The following is an 18,796-nucleotide window of genomic DNA, read 5'->3' as shown; positions in this document are numbered from 1 at the left end:
CTTCGTTGCCCGGGCGGTGTGTTTGGAATCACTGTCATGCTGAAAGACCCAGCCACGTTTCATCTTCAATGCCCTTGCTGATGGAAGGAGGATTTCACTCAAAATCTCACAATTCGTTCTTTCCTTTACACGGATCAGTCGTCCTGGTCCCTTTGCAGAAAAACAGCCCCAAAGCATGATGTTTCCACCCCCATGCCTCACAGTAGGTATGGTGTTCTTTGGATGCAACTCAGCATTCTTTCTCCTCCAAACACGACGAGTTGAGTATTTACCAAAAAGTTCTATTTTGGTTTCATCTGCCCATATGACATTCTCCCAATCCTCTTCTGGATCATCCAAATGCTCTCTAGCAAACTTCAGACGGACCTGGTTTAAGCAGGAGGACACGTCTGGCACTGCAGGATTTGAGTCCCTGGCGGCGTAGTGTGTTACTGATGGTAGCCTTTGTTACTTTGGTCCCAGCTCTCTGCAGGTCATTCACTAGGTCCCCCCGTGTGGTTCTGGGATTTTTGCTCACCGTTCTTGTGATCGTTTTGACCCCACAGGGTGAGATCTTGCGTGGAGCCCCAGATCGAGGGAGATTATCAGTGGTCTTGTATGTCTTCCATTTTCTAATAATTGCTCCCCCCAGTTGATTCTTCACACCAAGCTGCTTACCTATTGCAGATTCAGTCTTCCCAGCCTGGTGCAGGTCTACAATTTTGTTTCTGGTGTCCTTTGACAGCTCGTTGGTCTTGGCCATAGTGGAGTTTGGAGTGTGACTGTTTGAGGTTGTGGACAGGTGTCTTTTATACTGATAACAAGTTCAAACAGGTGCCATTAATACAGGTAACGAATGGAGGACAGAGGAGCCTCTTAAAGAAGAAGTTACAGGTCTGTGAGAGCCAGAAAGCTTGTTTATAGGTGACCAAATACTTATTTTACTGAGGAATTTACCAATTAATTCATTAAAAATCCTACAATGTGATTTTCTGGATTTATTTTTTTCTCATTTTGCCTCTCATAGTTGAAGTGTACCTATGATGAAAATTACAGGCCTCTCTCATCTTTTTAAGTGGGAGAACTTGCATAATTGCTGGCTGACTAAATACTTTTTTGCCCCACTGTATAGTAGTACTGAAGTCACTTATTCTGTCATTGTGCTCAACTTAATAAAAGAACGCCAGTAATACAAGTAATCATGGTACAATGCACAGCGGAGTGTACGACTGAAACTGTACGGGGTGTGCTGATGAAAAACGGTAAACCCTAGAACTAGCCCATTCACATTCATCACTATTCTACCTTAAATGTGCACTTGCACCCGTGTGATTGACCAACGCTGTCCACTGTCAGATGATACGACATTAGGCCTGCACGATTCGGGGGAAAAACATGAATCATGATTTTTTTTTAGCTTAGAATTGATATCACGATTCACTGCCACAATTTTTTTTCTCACAAAGTGTCATGTTTATTGCACACATGAACCATGACGAAACAAATTGGCAGTACCAAACAGATTTTTTGGCACCTATAGCACATTGTGCATCACCACAAGCCTGTACGCATAGAGGCTTCAATGAATAAAAATAAATAAAGTACATACTGGCCATTTAAGTACAGTAGGCTACCAAAAATAGTGACCTATAACACACTGAACTAAATATGGTCCCGATACAGGCTCTATCTGAACTCCTTGAACATCTTTACATAATTAAAACATGTCAATGTCAAATGCTTTCAATCAATTAATTGGAGAAAAAAAAATAAAAAATCCAAGTCATTTAAAAATTAAATCGCGAAAAGGGGTGAATCGAGATCACGATTTTATAACTTTTTATTGTGCAGGCCTATACGACATTACAGCAAAAGTTGAGTCAGGCTCAACCAACGGGTGTGTGTTAAAAAGGTTAACTACAATAATAGTAAAAATGTCCTTTCTGAAGAAACACCCTACATACAACATACTTATACGGCCTGTGTAAGGACAACTGGAAAACGAAATGACTCAGGAAGGTATCCTTTGTGTTACTACCAGTTCTTTTTCACGCAAAAGGGAATCCGATTGTAATACTAAAATGGAATTAAGTGGTACTTCACAGGTTTACAATCTCTGCACAACGCAGGACCCCATTGCTTGGCAGATAAGATCCCCCCCCCTCCGCATCGTCCAACTAGGACACAAAGAAAATGAGATGGTGCATTATTGTGCAGCAGTTGTCCGGCATTAGTGCTGAAAGTGTCAGTCAATACAGAGTTACAGTGCCTTGCGAAAGTATTTGGCCCCCTTGAACGTTTCGACCTTTTGCCACATTTCAGGCCTCAAACATAAAGATATAAAACTGTAATTTTTTGTGAAGAATCAACAACAAGTGGGTCCAAATTATGAAGTGGAACAAAATTCATTGGCTATTTCAAACTTTTTTAACAAATAAAAAGTAAAAAAGTGGGCGCACAAAATTATTCAGCCCCTTTACTTTCAGTGCAGCAAACTCTCTCCAGAAGTTCAGTGAGGATCTCTGAATGATCCAATGTTGACCTAAATGACTAATGATGATAAATAGAATCCAGCTGTGTGTAAACAAGTCTCCGTATAAATGCACCTGCTCTGTGATAGTCTCAGAGGTCCGTAAAGCGCAGAGAGCATCATGAAGAACAAGGAACACACCAGGCAGGTCCGAGATACTGTTGTGGAGAAGTTTAAAGCCGGATTTGGATACAAAAAGATTTCCCAAGCTTTAAACATCCCAAGGAGCACTGTGCAAGCGATAATATTGAAATGGAAGGAGTATCAGACCACTACAAATCTACGAAGACCCGGCCGTCCTCTAAACTTTCAGCTCATACAATGACAAGACTGATCAGAGATGCAGCCAAGAGGCCCATGATCACTCTGGATGAACTGCAGAGATCTACAGCTGAGGTGGGAGACTCTGTCCATAGGACAACAATCAGTCGTATACTGCACAAATCTGGCCTTTATGGAAGAGTGGCAAGAAGAAAGCCATTTCTTAAAGATATCCATAAAAAGTGTCGTTTAAAGTTTGCCAAAAGCCACCTGGGAGACACACGAAACATGTGGAAGAAGGTGCTGTGGTCAGATGAAACCAAAATCGAACTTTTTGGCAACAATGCAAAACGTTATGTTTGGCGTAAAAGCAACACAGCTCATCACCCTGAATACACCATCCCCACTGTCAAACATGGTGGTGGCAGCATCATGGTTTGGGCCAGCTTTTCTTCAGCAGGGACAGGGAAGATGGTTAAAATTGATGGGAAGATGGATGGAGCCAAATACAGGACCATTCTGGAAGAAAACCTGATGGAGTCTGCAAAAGACCTGAGACTGGGACGGAGATTTGTCTTCCAACAAGACAATGATCCAAAACATAAAGCAAAATCTACAATGGAATGGTTCACAAATAAACATATCCAGGTGTTAGAATGGCCAAGTCAAAGTCCAGACCTGAATCCAATCGAGAATCTGTGGAAAGAACTGAAAACTGCTGTTCACAAACGCTCTCCATCCAACCTCACTGAGCTTGAGCTGTTTTGCAAGGAGGAATGGGCAAAAATGTCAGTCTCTCGATGTGCAAAACTGATAGAGACATACCCCAAGCGACTTACAGCTGTAATCGCAGCAAAAGGTGGCTCTACAAAGTATTAACTTAAGGGGGCTAAATAATTTTGCACGCCCAATATTTCAGTTTTTTATTTGTTTAAAAGGTTTGAAATATCCAATAAATTTAGTTCCACTTCATGATTGTGTCCCACTTGTTGTTGATTCTTCAAAAAAAATTACAGTTTTATATCTTTATGTTTGAGGCCTGAAATGTGGCAAAAGGTCGAAAAGTTCAAGGGGGCCGAATACTTTCGCAAGGCACTGTACAATAGATGAGACAAAGGACGGGAACTGAGCACAGTGGGGTGAAGTGATCCAGTTCCACGAAAGACAGTGAAACAGCCTGAAGGGTCTCATCAGGAGCAGATTCACTGAAATGTAATACAGGCTGGAGTGTTATGTATAATGAAAGACCGGAGAACCCTGATCACTCAAGCCTACTGTGATGCAATGGCTGATGCATACCTGTATTGTATTCAGAAGGGCATTCATTTCCCCTCCGATGATTACAGCGGAACACCAGCTGTATTGTTTATTTGGTTGAAAGCACAAATGATATGCATTGATTCCTTATTCATTCATTGTTGAACTTGGCATTGTATCTGTGAATGCAGGCAAAATGGGCCCAATTACAGCAAGCGATGCCTCCCTGTGACTCCACAGCAGAGCAAGATGATGAAGGCTTCAAACTGGAGGGAAAGAGCAATCAAAGGGCCACTTATTGTCTTTTTGTAAATTCAAAAACCAAAACGGAAAACGATTCTTGCTGTGACTGACAATGGCTCACTTGGGACTACAGATTAGATTAGTCAGCCACGCACTTGTGTTGTAGGGCTTTCACATTTTCTTACTCTTCGTACTCCGGGTCCGAAATGAACACAAACGCGGGTACATTTTCCGTTTGGCGAGGGCTACCCGCCACATGGCGAGTAAATGTTTGTAACAAAGTAGTTCTGTTTTTCAGTCTTCATTTTGGTGAAGGTGCAGCTAATTTCTTGTTTTTGCCTCTGCTGTCTGCATGTCGGAGTTTCGCGGGGCGGACACACACACACACACAGACACACACACACACACACACACACACACACACACACACACACACACACACACACACACACAGCTAGTGTTTAGCTCAGGCTCATCAATTAGCTAGTAAGTGGCGATTTTGGCAGCCGGCCTTCCAAAAGAAAGCGCAATGAAATAAAAGGTGCAGTAGGTAAGACTTATAAAACTAACTTTCTGTCATATTTGCTGAAACTGACCCTATGTTCCAGTAGAACTACTGGAAGCAGGTAATTAAAATAAATAAATCTGGCTCCTCTGGGACCACCTACAGCCTGTAGTGTGATTTGCAAAAATCCTCCGCTCCCTGTTCAGATGCACCAATCAGGGCCGGGAGTTGTCGATGTTCAAATTCTTTGGCTATAGCCTGAATCTTCACAATCCTACCTACAGCACCTTTAAATGTTAACCGTTGACCGACAAGCTGGAAACGGAGTCTCAGTTCACCCGTCCGGGGAGGTTCTGACACGCTTTCCGAGCTCCGTGTCCGCGGACAGCTGTAGGCTTGTACTGGTGTCGATGTTCTGTGCATTGTCGGACACGTGCAGCCACTGTCCTGAAACTGCTTGCGGGACTGACACACGTCCACAGCGGCCCGCGGCGTGCATTACCGAGCGTGTCTCCAGTACCTCCACCGGCAGGTGGTCAGCCTGGTATACTCTCAGATGGCCGATTTAACCCGCCGGTACTCCTCAATATAGTTTCATGTGTCACGTAGCTCTCTACAAGCACAAAAAAAAACAAAAAGGAGCTAAAAACGCAAATTGCTCGTTCAAAGTTAGGACTAGCAAGATCATTAGCAGTTAAGATACAGCCTTTTTTTTCTTCTTTTTTTTAATTCAATTATCATTTCAAATTCCTTCCACTAAGCCATGATGAAACGCAGCTCCCTCAAAAAAGGGATTATGCCACGGTACCTTTTTCATTTTTAAGATTTTTTTTGGGCATTCACGCCTTTAATGGATATGACAGCTAGACATGAAAGGGGAAGAGAAGGGGAAAGACATGCAGGAAATTGTCACAGGTCGGACTCGAACCAGGCATACACCTCTATATCTATATATATCTATATATATATATATCTATATATATCTATATATCTATATATATATATCTATATATATATCTATATATCTATATATCTATATATATATATATGTAACCCGGCCTAGCGCCACGGTACCTTAACAGAGATTCAAAAACAGCAAACTTGAGATAATTAGAATAATTAACATGACTGAATTGTTGCTCTTATGGAATCGGTGCTGTGAAAATGGGCATTGTAGTGAATATATCAAAACAACAGGTAAACATGGCGGAAGTGTTGGGTTTACACTAACCGAGGATAAGGAAAAATGACTGCCTGCCTCTAATATAACCTTCTTCCAGATAAATAGCTTATTCTCTCTGCAGATTATGTAAACATAGGCCAGTATTGAGAATGTATGGCACGTAGATTGTTAACAACTAAACAATTTCATCGAGCGTGTATTCAGCCTACGGCACTATGAATGTGGGAAAAAAATCCACAGGGCTGAACTCTGTTAGGAAAGCAATGCATTTAAAGGTGTCATTTTATACAAGGACTGCATTTATTATTATTATACCGCTTTTATAATTGCAAGCATTAATGCTGCAACATTAGCCATTATCATATTTACATTAGTAAATACAATGGGCCTTCTTAAATCAAAGTGTATTTTTCATCAGAATCCAACAATTTACCGGGCGCCGGGGTAGCTCACCTGGTAGAGGGCGCGCCTATATAGAGAGGTTTACTCCTCGACGCAGCGGCTGCAGGTTCGACTCCGTCCTGCGGCCCTTTGCTGCATGTCATTCCCCCCCTCTCTCTCCCCTTTCATGTCTTTAGCTGTCCTATGAAAATAAAGGCCTACAATGCCCCCCAAAAAATATTCTTTTAAAAAAAATTAAAGAATCCAACAATTTCCCAACATAAATTTACGTAGATCTTCGTTTCCTGTAGTCACATTTTTTTCTCATGCAATTGGATTTTTTTTTTTTTTTTAAAATGGGGCTTAGGATCATGTGAGAGAGAGAGAGAGAGAGAGAGAGAGAGAGAGAGAGAGAGTGTGTACCCAGTTGTCAGTGTTTGGTCAGGATTGCTTCCCTATGTCAGAGGCTCGGGGCAGATCCCCCTGCCTGAGGCTGCTCTCTGATGTTGCTAGGGCTCCTCTTTGGGCTTCACAATAAAAAAAAAAGGCCACAGTTGTTTTTTTCCCCATCATTTCTCCATGAGAGAGAATAAAAACTCAAAATTGAATGAGAACCCTTTTTTCTTTTTTTTTTTTTTTTAACAGTAGATCTTAGATTCTAGGGGACAGCCTTCCGATGAAATCGGATCAACAGTTGACTTGATGATTGCAAAGAGCCGTGTCGCCAATTTAAAATTCCACAACCGCAGCTTTTAAAAGTTAGCCCAGGCAGCACTATTGTGTGATGTTGACATTGTCAGACAGCAAGAAATTAAATTGGAACCCAGCTGCTGCGGGGGCCACTGTTTCTAAATAATGTCAGACCAAATAACACTGTGCTCCATCGGTTGTCCTAAGGTTCCTGATGGCAGCACAAGAGTAATCATCGGGTGGTTACCAAACTAACACCAACACTGACTCGTGTTCTTTGGGTCATTAAAATCCAAAACAAATGGTAATCTGGCCTGGATGGAATAATGGAATTGTGCAAGATTGAAAGACAAAAAACGGGACAAGCCCTTGAAAATAGCAAGAAGTGAGGATGGCAGCAATGCCGGCCAGTAGAGAGTCACCGGAGAAGTAGTCTCGCGTTGCCAGACCTTCCTCCACAGCGCTGCGGGCGAGGGTCTGCTGAGTCCACACAGCATTCCGGGATGGGAGAAAAACGTGCTCTGGTTTATTGGCATTTCTTTAAACCAATCACAATCGTCTTGGGCGGCGCTAAGTGCCGGATGGAGCCACGGTGCCTCTGCAAAATCGCCTCGGGAAGGAACTTGTTTTGGTGAAACGTGTACGTTCAAAAGTAGTTTTAGTCGTGCAACAGAAAACTCAGATTGGACAGATAGTCTAGCTAGCTGTCTGAGTTTACCCTGCAGAGATCTGAGGAGCAGTTAACCATAGTCCTCAAAAATCCACCAGAGTTTAGAATCACAACACAAAGATAGCCCAAGGTAACGGTGATCCGGCCTAAATGAGGGACATCCTGCAGAATTTCGGCCGGCAACGGAGCAATCCCGGAAGTGCAACGTCGTCGATATAAGACTACCAGAGAAGACACCAAGAGTCTGATGAGGTCTGAATTTAAAGGTGCTGTAGGTAGGATTGCGAAGATCCAGGACTTAGCCAAATAATTTGAACATCGACAACTTCCCCCTTTCTGCTAAAGCCCAAAACAGTCTCCTAAGCCCATCCCCTTACAAGGGAGAATGAATGCGTGTGTATGAGCAGTGACATGCAGTTAGACAGCCCCCCCGGCCCTGATTGGTGCATCTGAACAGGGAGCGGTGGATTTTTGCAAATCGCACTACAGGCTGTAGGAGGTGCCAGAGGAGCCAGATTTATTTATTTTAATTACCTGCTTCCAGTAGTTCTACTGGAACATAGGGTCAGTTTCAGCAAATATGACAGAAAGTTAGTTTTATAAGTCTTACCTACTGCACCTTAATTAATTTAACCTACTCTATACAACTGTGTAAATCGACAGAGAGTAAGCTGTCAGCAGGCCTGACTGTCTCGGTCTTGACTTTGCCGTTTTGCCCAATCGCGTGTCTTTGTATGCATGACGTAGCGCAGCCAATCACGGTTTCCAACTGTCACAGTTGAGCCATGGCGGTGCTGTAACACAGACAGACAGGAGAGAAAAGCAGCAAGTGATCACTAAGGAACAGAAACGTCAACCCTGCCCAAAGATGACAGCTGCACTGACTTTATATAGTAAAGGTTCAAAATATTAGCAGGATCATCTGTCACGGAATGAGAGAAGTGACGGGAGGAATACGGAAGTGTTGGAGGGAGGAAGTGCTAAAGTCCTATACAGTATGCATTTAGCACAAAAAGGACACTAAAACTGGACATTGGTCGGACTTGTTTGAACTGATCTGTAATTGCATCTTGGTCACCAATATATCTAGGTCTGTAGCTACAGAGGCTACTATTAAAACCTGTACTGATGGATTTAATGCGCATGGGGTGTCTACATCTGAGAACTGTACAGTCAGCATCACACGGTACCACGCTGTGCAACAGTGTGTTGTACATTCATCATAGAATTCCTCTGAAAAGCCAAATATAGCCCCATTACTTCATTTGAGAAACAAATGATCACTTAAAGTGATGTTGCATTGAGCTTCCATAAAGCTGGGAGACTGTCAAGAGACTGATGGAAAAAAAGAAGAAGAAAAAAAAAGAATGCTCCATAACGAGATAGTACAGGCTGAGTTACTCTGACTTGTAGTCTCCAGTATGGGTCAAGCTCCAAAACCTGCTGATGTCTTTCAAACCCCATGCCGCCAGTTTGTAACAGGCTTTTTATTCTAAATCTGTAGTGTCCAAGCCCAAGCTGAGAAGACCCTGAAGACATCATCAGGGATATTTTTCTCAGACTTGAAAAAAAAAAAAAAAAGCTCTTCCAGAGCCACAAAAAGACATCTTACAACTGGGTTTTACTGTCTGTCTGCATAGAAGTAACCAGAACGAGTAAACAGATCTTGATGTGTTAAAAAAAAAAAAATCACAGAGTGCCCCTTTAATTTCTAATTGGCGGAGTGATTTTGTGTGTAGAGTAAAGCTGGTCATGACATGAAGTGAAAAAGTGCTGCATGGACGACAGGTTTACTTTAATCGCTGAATAAATGCATCAGGGGCGTGTCGTGCCTTAGCCTTAGTCATTCTTGCTCTCAAAGTGATTTGCCGAGTATTTCAAAACTAGTCTGCATTTGTTTTTAGTGCACGCTTGCTAGAGGCCTCGGCTGGACAAGACTTCTACAAGTGCAGTTTGGAAAATATTTGCATTCACCTCAGTAGCCCTTTGTACATCAACATTATGTAAATGCGATCATAAATATTCAAACGTCGGTTGAATTTTGACTCATTTCACGGCCAGATTGTCGAACTGTACAGCCCAGTCTAATTCGACACCTAGGCCAATAGGCTGCGTTCAGAATGGCAGATTGCTGCCCACGCCCACCCCCTCTCCAACCCTCGAGAGATTTGGAATCGGAGGGTGCTTACTTGACATCCCATCAGTCGACGGCTCACTAACAAGTAGGCCATAAACCTTTTTTTTTTTTTTTTTCTCCCCTCTTTGATTACACTAAGTGCACAGAGGCCAGATGCGACCCAGCCCAGTCATCTGTTGGCTTGCCAGCAGTGTAGACTGGCTTGGGCAGGAGGAGAAGGAGGAGGTGGGTGGGGGGGGGGTCACTTGGGTCCCCTCCCTTCAGGAATAAAGCCATTGTTCTTCATTACAGCTGGAGAGGCTGCTGGGGGGGGTGCACAGAGGGAGAACAAGTCCATTTCCACACCTGTTTTCCATCACCAGGGCTTCTACCAGCTTGACTCGGAGCCAAACCACGCTGTGTGGAGGATTCAACTGAGTCTAATAAAGGCTGGGGGGGGGTTGTAATGGAAGCTGCCCGTAGTCAATGTTTTGTGCTGGTTCACAGTGATAAACTGAAATGGCAATTTATAACTTTTTACAAGGGAATACATTATCAATTCAGTCAATGATTTTTGTCAGGGCAAAACTAAAAAAGGGAGTCTGTAAAACCGCATTTAGATCATTACGGAACAGTAAAACTCCAAATGAAACTCTGCAGCCATAACAGCACCAATAGAGCTCTTTAGCACCCACACTGTACATCAGGGGTGTCAAACTGGACTTCACTAAAGGGCCACACTGGAAACTAAAAATCACATCAAGGGCCAGACATGGCTAGTTTACTGACATGCTTCATTTAATAGAAAACATCTTTTACTGTATTATTGCATGTCCCATATAGTCTTTTCACTTACAGTTTGGTCAACATAAAGCCCCGAAAAAGTAACTTAACCATCAAACCTTCAGAAAACGTGCCAAAAAAAAAAAAAAAAAACTTAAAAAGGGGCTAAATCATTGAGGAAAAAAAAAAGCGCCAAATGCGTTGGCAAAAAGTGACCAAAAACTTCAGAGAAAGCAGCAAACGTTGAAAAAGCGACAAAACCTAGGCGGGCCAAAATTTATTATGAACCTTAATTGATATGCGGGCTGGATCAAAATCTGCAAGGGGCTGGGTCTTGAGTTTGACACATGTGCTGTACATGGTATTCACAAATTGACAAATCTGCTTCAGATGCAACAGAGATTTGTGATGAGACGCACTTCAGGACATCTGTGTATTCATAAATCTATGCAAACTGCCGCCTAAACTCTTCTCGTGTGCGCCATCATAGATTTTTAGGAAAACTCTGCCAAATGACTTCTCTGATTAAGTGATATCACGTGATATCCCTCATATTGGTACAGTTGAGAATGATCCTGCATTCATCACAATGAGGTAGTAGGAGAAATATGGCTGTCCATGCACCCTTCAGTTTACATACTTCAGTAATCATCAGACATAAAATTAAAAGAGTAAACTGTGAACTCAGGCCAATAACCACTAACGAAAATAATGCCTGCAGTTATGCAATATTTCAGGCTTTATACTGCATATAAAAAAAAATTAAAAAAAAGAAGATGACTCATTCTGTACAGTATGCTGTATCTCCGTCAACAAAGACCTGACAACGCCGGAAGTAGACAGAGTAACTCCATACCACAAAAAAGTTCAAAGTGATCTAATTTTACTCCGGTCCACTGTCTGACGGAATAGTGATTATTTGCACGCTGAAAACAAGCAATCTAAAATTTCAGAATGCCCATGGACAACCCGTTTTCACTCCGAACTCGTGAAATACGAACGCTTGGTCAGTGGCTGTCAGCGTCAGATACGACGCAAAAAGCACCCTTCAGTGTGTGTAGAACGCCCCGGGCAGAGCAGCAGCTACGCGGCGCTTGAAGATGACGTAGTATTAAGAGCCACAACGGTAGGGAGTAGTATGAAAGACCGAAGTCCTGCGTAGGGAGGCTGGTTGAGGTGGAGGTTGGGTCAAACAACACAAGGGTGAATGTCCCGCATGTCACTTTTCCTAAACCCAACTGTCCCATTCTTCTTTACCTAAACCCAACTGTCCCGTTCTTCTTTTCCTAAACCCAACTGTCCCGTTCTTCTTTACCTAAACCCAACTGTCCCGTTCTTCTTTACCTAAACCCAACTGTCCCGTTCTTCTTTACCTAAACCCAACTGTCCCATTTGTCTTTTCCTAAACCCAACTGTCCCATTTGTCTTTTCCTAAACCCAACTGTCCCGTTCTTCTTTTCCTAAACCTAAATGTTCCGTTCTTCTTTACCTAAACCCAACTGTCCCGTTCTTCTTTACCTAAAACCCAACTGTCCCGTTCTTCTTTACCCAAACCCAACTGTCCCGTTCTTCTTTCTAAACCTAACAATGTTTCGTTCTTCTTTACCTAAACCCAACTGTTCCGTTCTTCTTTACCTAAACCCAACTGGTTCTGCTTCTTTACCTAAACCCAACTGTCCCGTTCTTCTTTACCTAAACCCAACTGTCCCGTTCTTCTTTACCTAAACCCAACTGTCCCGTTCTTCTTTACCTAAACCCAACTGTCCCATTTGTCTTTTCCTAAACCCAACTGTCCCATTTGTCTTTTCCTAAACCCAACTGTCCCGTTCTTCTTTTCCTAAACCTAAATGTTCCGTTCTTCTTTACCTAAACCCAACTGTCCCGTTCTTCTTTACCTAAACCCAACTGTCCCGTTCTTCTTTACCTAAACCCAACTGTCCCGTTCTTCTTTTCCTAAACCTAAATGTTCCGTTCTTCTTTACCTAAACCCAACTGTTCCGTTCTTCTTTACCTAAACCCAACTGTCCCGTTCTTCTTTACCTAAACCCAACTGTCCCGTTCTTCTTTACCTAAACCCAACTGTCCCGTTCTTCTTTACCTAAACCCAACTGTTCCGTTCTTCTTTACCTAAACCCAACTGTCCCGTTCTTCTTTTCCTAAACCCAACTGTCCCGTTCTTCTTTACCTAAACCCAACTGTCCCGTTCTTCTTTACCTAAACCCAACTGTCCCGTTCTTCTTTACCTAAACCTAAATGTCCCGTTCTTCTTTACCTAAACCGAAATGTCCCGTTCTTCTTTACCTAAACCCAAATGTCCCGTTCTTCCTTTCCTAAACCCAACTGTCCCGTTCTTCCTTTCCTAAACCCAAATGTCCCGTTCTCCTTTTCCTAAACCCAACTGTCCCGTTCTTCCTTTCCTAAACCCAAATGTCCCGTTCTTCTTTTCCTAAACCCAACTGTCCCGTTCTTCTTTTCCTAAACCCAAATGTCCCGTTCTTCTTTTCCTAAACCCAACTGTACCGTTCTTCTTTTCCTAAACCCCACTCTCCTGTTCTTCTTTTCCTAAACCCAACTGTCCCGTTCTTGTCCCGCGTGTCAAAGAAACGTACCATATATTAGCCCACCCACAATCTTTTCCTAAACCAAAGTGACACCAATAGACCCGCCCAAGCACGTTTAGATCTGACTAAAGGAGATTTTTAGCGTCAAAAACAACGCCAAAAGGCACCAGACCAAGCGTCCTCTCTCTCTTTTTTTTTTTTTTTTTTATAAACGCGATGGGAGTGAGAATGTGTTGGCCCATGGAAATATGTTGGATTCTTTGGCAAAGCTTAAATCTAGCTACTGCAACTTCATGAGACGTACAGTAGATATGAAACATAACCAGTATCCAAGATCAAACTCACAGGAACCGTGTAAACCCAGAAAAAAACTAAAAGGTAATGTTCAAATCATATACTTACCATACCTACATTTATTAACTTGCTATATGTAACATTTCCCCTGCATTCAAACACTTACAGCCCCTGCTGACACTTGCACTGTCACAGTTACATAACTTGGAAAAAAAGAAAAAAAAGAAAAATGGAAGCAAAAATGCTTCTCAGTAAAACTGATGGATTGGAGTCTCAGTAAGCTTGTGGTCGGAGTGTGCTGCGTTAGCACCCTTTAGTAATACCTGTAAAGTACCATGCTGTATAATCTGCATTACAATTGGATTTACTAAATATTTGTATGCAGAACCATAATGGAATTGCATAAAGATGACTAAATGACATACATTTCAATTATATTACAGCATTCATAATTTACAGGATGCAAGATATGCCTGCATGGTACTTGCAACCACTTTAGGATTGCATGGTTATCACTCTTATTAGTTATTCATAGATTCTTTGGGATTATTCTTCCATCTTTAACAAAATACATTTTATGAACAGCAACCTAAACAGAAAAGTGGCTTCACTACTACTACTACTACTACTACTACTAAAAAAAAAATATAAAAAAATAAAATAAACTTGATTGAAATGTACAATTCCATAATCCAATAATTCCTTAAAAACAGTGAAGTTCTAGCCTGGTTGACACCAGACACTTTTCAGTTGTAACAGAGTGGGTCTGGGAAAGCTTCATTCACAGCGCATTTCCAAAGGGGGCGTCACCAACAGACGCCGCTCAAATGCCTCTGGGAGCAATTGGATAGTCCTTCAACCAATCAGACCAACGATCCGGGTGACGTAGCAGTGACAGCTGCATCAACGGGGTGATGCGTTTCGGTGGCCGTCATGTTGAATGTAAACAAAAAGCTGCTCACCGTCGCTGCGCTATCGTCATCGTGTAAAGCCCGCCTCAACGGTTATGACTGGTGCCTCGATTTTGAGACATTGGAAATGGGCTTGAATGGGATCTTGGCCAGACTGACTTGCAGAGCAAATCTCAAATATGCCGGAAGTTCGTCAGGGTTTTCCCAGGCTAGTGAATATAGGCAGAGATTCTAAATGTGAAATGTCACCGGCACAACCAATTCAAAGTCAAATTATTTGTAGAAGTCAAACTAATGACTGCCATCAGTCTATTACTATTCTGTGCAGACTTAAGATACTAAATATACAAACTTTATTAGGCAACATGTGTGTGCTTATATTGGTACATTTGGTAACAATGTGTTTTACAGTGCATGTTCTCTCTTACCATAATGAAATTATATTTTCCTTTGATGTTTAAAAATAGCGGTGGCCATCTCCGTGCTCAGGTAGAGCCCCTTACCTTTAAAGAAATATTAACATCACCTAAGTCAATTGCTATTTATTCAAATATATCATGATTGTGTGAAATACGTGCACTGTTTAAGACAGTGGTTCCCAACCTTTTTTCCTTGGCGCCCCCCCTACTTATGTCTAAGAAAAGAAAAGGGAAAAACGAGGATGATAGCAGCTAGCAGCTGACCTGATGACAGCAGGGGCCACAGGTTAAGAGGTCCTGGAGGTTTGGCCTACTAAGTAGCCCCAATTTTAAGCAAGAACAAAAATATATAGTTTTTATACCGACTTTTCTATACATTATATATTGTAGTGTATTATCATAATTTGTTTAACATGTGCAAATATTTTTTTTTTTTACCTCAACCTCAAACCAGATAAAGACCCCCCCCCCCCGTGATCTAAGGGGTGCCCGGACCCCAGGTTTAAGACATATGCCCAGTAACTCCCTACTTCCTGTTTGAGTCAGTTGAAAAGGCTTATGTACACTGTACATTCTGCATGTATAGACAAATCATATAAAACTAATCATGTTATTAGTTTATTTCCAAAGGATGATAGTTGTCTCTAGAGAGTCATCTGAAACAAGAGCCACGGCAGTCGAACGCAGCGAACTGTGAATGCTTTCTCATAAATCTATTTCACTTTGAGCACTTGTGTGATTTGATAACCGTATGAGGCGAGCCTGTGTGCCAAAATGGAACTTATAGTCAGGGTGAAATTAATTAATGCAGCCTTCTCTCCGACTGCAAAGCAATTCCCCTCACCAACTTCCATTTATTTGCATTGAGTGGAGAGAAAAAAAACAAAAAAAAAAAAAACATCCTGCAATGCTTAGCACAATGTGATCCTGTGTGGAGGTAAATAATTGATGTGGTTTGTGCAAGCACGGCCTGAGCTTTGTTTGAAATCAGCGGAGCCATTTCCACGAAGGTACAGCAGCACTGCCCACTGACCAAAGATCAACAAGAACCTTGTCTGGTTTCATTTGCTTTATAGGACTGTTTAAATTACTTGTCGCATGAAGAAAAAAAAAAAAAATCAGCGTGCGTCCATTTTAATGGATAAACGTAATGGATTAAAGTCTGGTGGGTAATCCACACTGTGACAAACGGCGACATTTGCCTCCCTGTTTCTCTCACCATTAGAGGCTCGACCTCAGCATAAAAAGCTGTATGTTCTTATGAGGAGCAGCTTGATAACTTTGTTCGTAATCATTCATGACGGAACTGACTTGACGTGATATAACGGGAGGATGAAACGGCACAGCAACTGTGCTGAAATTCACCACAAAGCTTTAGTTTAGCCAGTTATATAATTGTGTAACCTATTTAAACGGGTTTATAGTTTGTATAGGGGTGCGTTGCCCCGACTAACGTTACTAGAATTGCACTATATGCTACATCTTCATCGTATCAATGCGCAAAGATAAATAACCCCAAACCGAATGTGCATCCCTCACTAGGGCACGACCTACGCTGACTTCGTAGGCTACAACACACGTTAACACAATACTTTATCCCGTCTTAGTCTGGTAAATTAACGTGTTTTGCAGCCCACCAACTCGCAAATGTATATCACTCAAGCCACAAATCGTTTAAATGCCAAAAAGCGCATACAATTCATGTCGCAGTTGTCACCATCACGAGCTTTATCTGTAACCTATTCGCTTCCTAAAGGCATCGGGCTCAGATCACTACACCCGCATGAACCTTTGATGTTTCAATGCACGATGCTAAATCCAGTCCCGATATCACGAAACCACAGCCCGGAACGCTGTTGGAAACTCAGGCAAATTCATCTTCTCTTGTTTACCCGCAAGAGTACATACGTATTAGGAGGTAACAGAACACCGAGTGTGGACCACTCTAACATGATTTTCACTTCGGCATACATCCAAAACACAGAGTACCACATGTTTCACTAAAATGACAACTTTTCTAAAAAGGTTCGCACGTCGTTCGGAGTCAAACCACCGAAATCCAGCGGGGTGGCCGATAGTGAACGAATTTTAAAAAAAAAATAAGTTTAAATGGAAAATAACTGCTTATTCGAGAGTTACCTTGACGCCGAATTTATCAAAACGCCACAGTATTATCGATACGTTATGAGTCACGTTCTATTGTGTATGAATCTGTGACTGAAGGGCGTCCAATTAAAATGATTACAGCTTTGGATGGAGTTCGCTGTAGCGTTTCCTCAAACTGCACGTTGGCAGGGCTGCTGCATATTCCACTTTAACGCACCGCTGTTTTCTGTGATTTACAGCAGTCCAGGCTCCGGTGTAAACAATATGCCACTAAAGTAACCAAGCTAGCTAAATGACCAAACAAACACCCATTTAAGCATGCCAATGTATCTCTCCGTGCCCTTTGAGCGCCAAAAGACCACGCTATGTGTCTTTTCACAACAGAATTTGGCCACATTAAAGAGTTGCCAGCTGTGTAGCGGCAAAAGCGATTTATAATGGTGAGCTGACCAAAGTGATGTATTCCTAGGCAGCGTATCTGTTACTATACACGGCAGACACATAAATCTGCTCATTCTATTCCGTATTTCAACTTTATGGACAGTTATGTTTTCTTACTTGCTCAACAACATCATACATCCAAATGCTCCGCCGCGCACGTTCAAAAATTGCCCAATACGCTGATAAAAATCACACTCCTCCATCTACATCCATGGGAACATGAGAGGAAAGTGTGTATTCCATTTAGACATCAAAGGAAAAGTCCTACCTTTAAGAAGAGCCGCTTGAAACATGAATAAAAAGAGAATAGTCGCGAGAGAGCCGCTGCCAGTGATCGCCATGTTGGACACCTGCTTCTGTATGGCAGCGAGAGGCAGCTTCACCTAGAGCTACGACGGGACTCAGTTAATGAGATGCGAGAAAGGGAGGGTACTATTTACCATATTCATTTAATTCGCAGCTTTATTTTTTATAAATCGTGTTACTTAATGAATGTGTCTTGTATTCCACGACTCGTTTGAATTTACTCAGAAGGGGAAATAACCAATGCTTTTAAAGCTGTGTTGTTCTGGTCCTGTTATTCTCTTGCTCCTGCCTATCTTAAGACTGAACGGTTTGGGATGAAACTTTCTTTAAAAAAAAACCTGTATTGATCATCAACGACTTACGCTTACAGTGTGCAATATTTTAGACGAGCAGGGCCGGCCATAGTATTTTTGAGTCCCCCAGGGGCCCCCCACCCACAGTTGATTCTTCGCCTGGACTTCCCTGATTCAGGAGAAAACCAGCAAGGGGGGCCTGGTTTGACTGGGACCTGTGCGTCCTTCGGAGACCTGTGGAGCTGGTCAGCTGGGCGGGAGCTGGTCTGGTGTCGGTCTCGTTCACTCTCTGAAAGGAAATAAATAATAGTGCTGCTTATGGGGGAGCTTCATTCTTTCTTTAGATTACTTTTTACTTGAATTATTTTATTAAGTATGTTTGTTTTGGTTAATGTTAAGTATGTTTTTTTGGAATAAGTGTTTTGATTGTTATTTGTAGTTTCAAGCTAAACTATTTTATATTAATGGATGTCCGTTGCATTCAAGCCATTGCCAAATGAGTTGATAGAAAGCTAATTAAGCCTATCAGCTCCACACAACTCTCTCTCTCTCTCTATATCTCAGTATGGCTATGTTTATAAAATGGTGTAGTCCGGCGACTTCCGCTTGCAGAAGTTCGAGTGAAGATAATTACTTTTTCTGAAGAGTCCATCATGCTTATTTTAAATCCTCCATGTCTTCCTTGGCTACTAGCAACTGCCTGGAGGAGTGGTGGGGGTGGTGCGCGATCACTGTATGCTTGTATCATGTGGACGCGGCAACAGTGTTGTTGTCATTACTTAGAATTCCTCATGGGGCAGACAGAAACTACACACTATAGCTAGTAATGTTTTAGTGTTAGCTTCCCCTTTGTGTAAAACCTGGTAT

At 42.2% G+C, this 18,796-nt stretch overlaps 1 protein-coding gene across 5 annotated transcripts in view; it reads right to left on the bottom strand.

Annotated features, from left to right (window-relative positions):
* Positions 1-17,713, bottom strand: part of cadm1a (cell adhesion molecule 1a) — a 414,371-nt gene extending 396,658 nt beyond the window's left edge. For all 5 annotated transcript variants that reach the window (XM_039777288.1, XM_039777290.1, XM_039777291.1 and 2 more), the window contains exon 1: positions 17,599-17,713. In XM_039777288.1, coding sequence (XP_039633222.1) covers positions 17,599-17,671 — 73 coding nt within the window. In that variant the 5' untranslated portion in view covers positions 17,672-17,713. The remainder of the gene's footprint in view (positions 1-17,598) is intronic.
* Positions 17,714-18,796: the final 1,083 nt, after the last annotated feature.

The sequence above is a fragment of the Perca fluviatilis genome, chromosome 16, assembly GCF_010015445.1.
Source record: "Perca fluviatilis chromosome 16, GENO_Pfluv_1.0, whole genome shotgun sequence".
NCBI lineage: Eukaryota > Metazoa > Chordata > Actinopteri > Perciformes > Percidae > Perca > Perca fluviatilis.
This window is presented reverse-complemented; position numbering and strand designations above follow the sequence as displayed.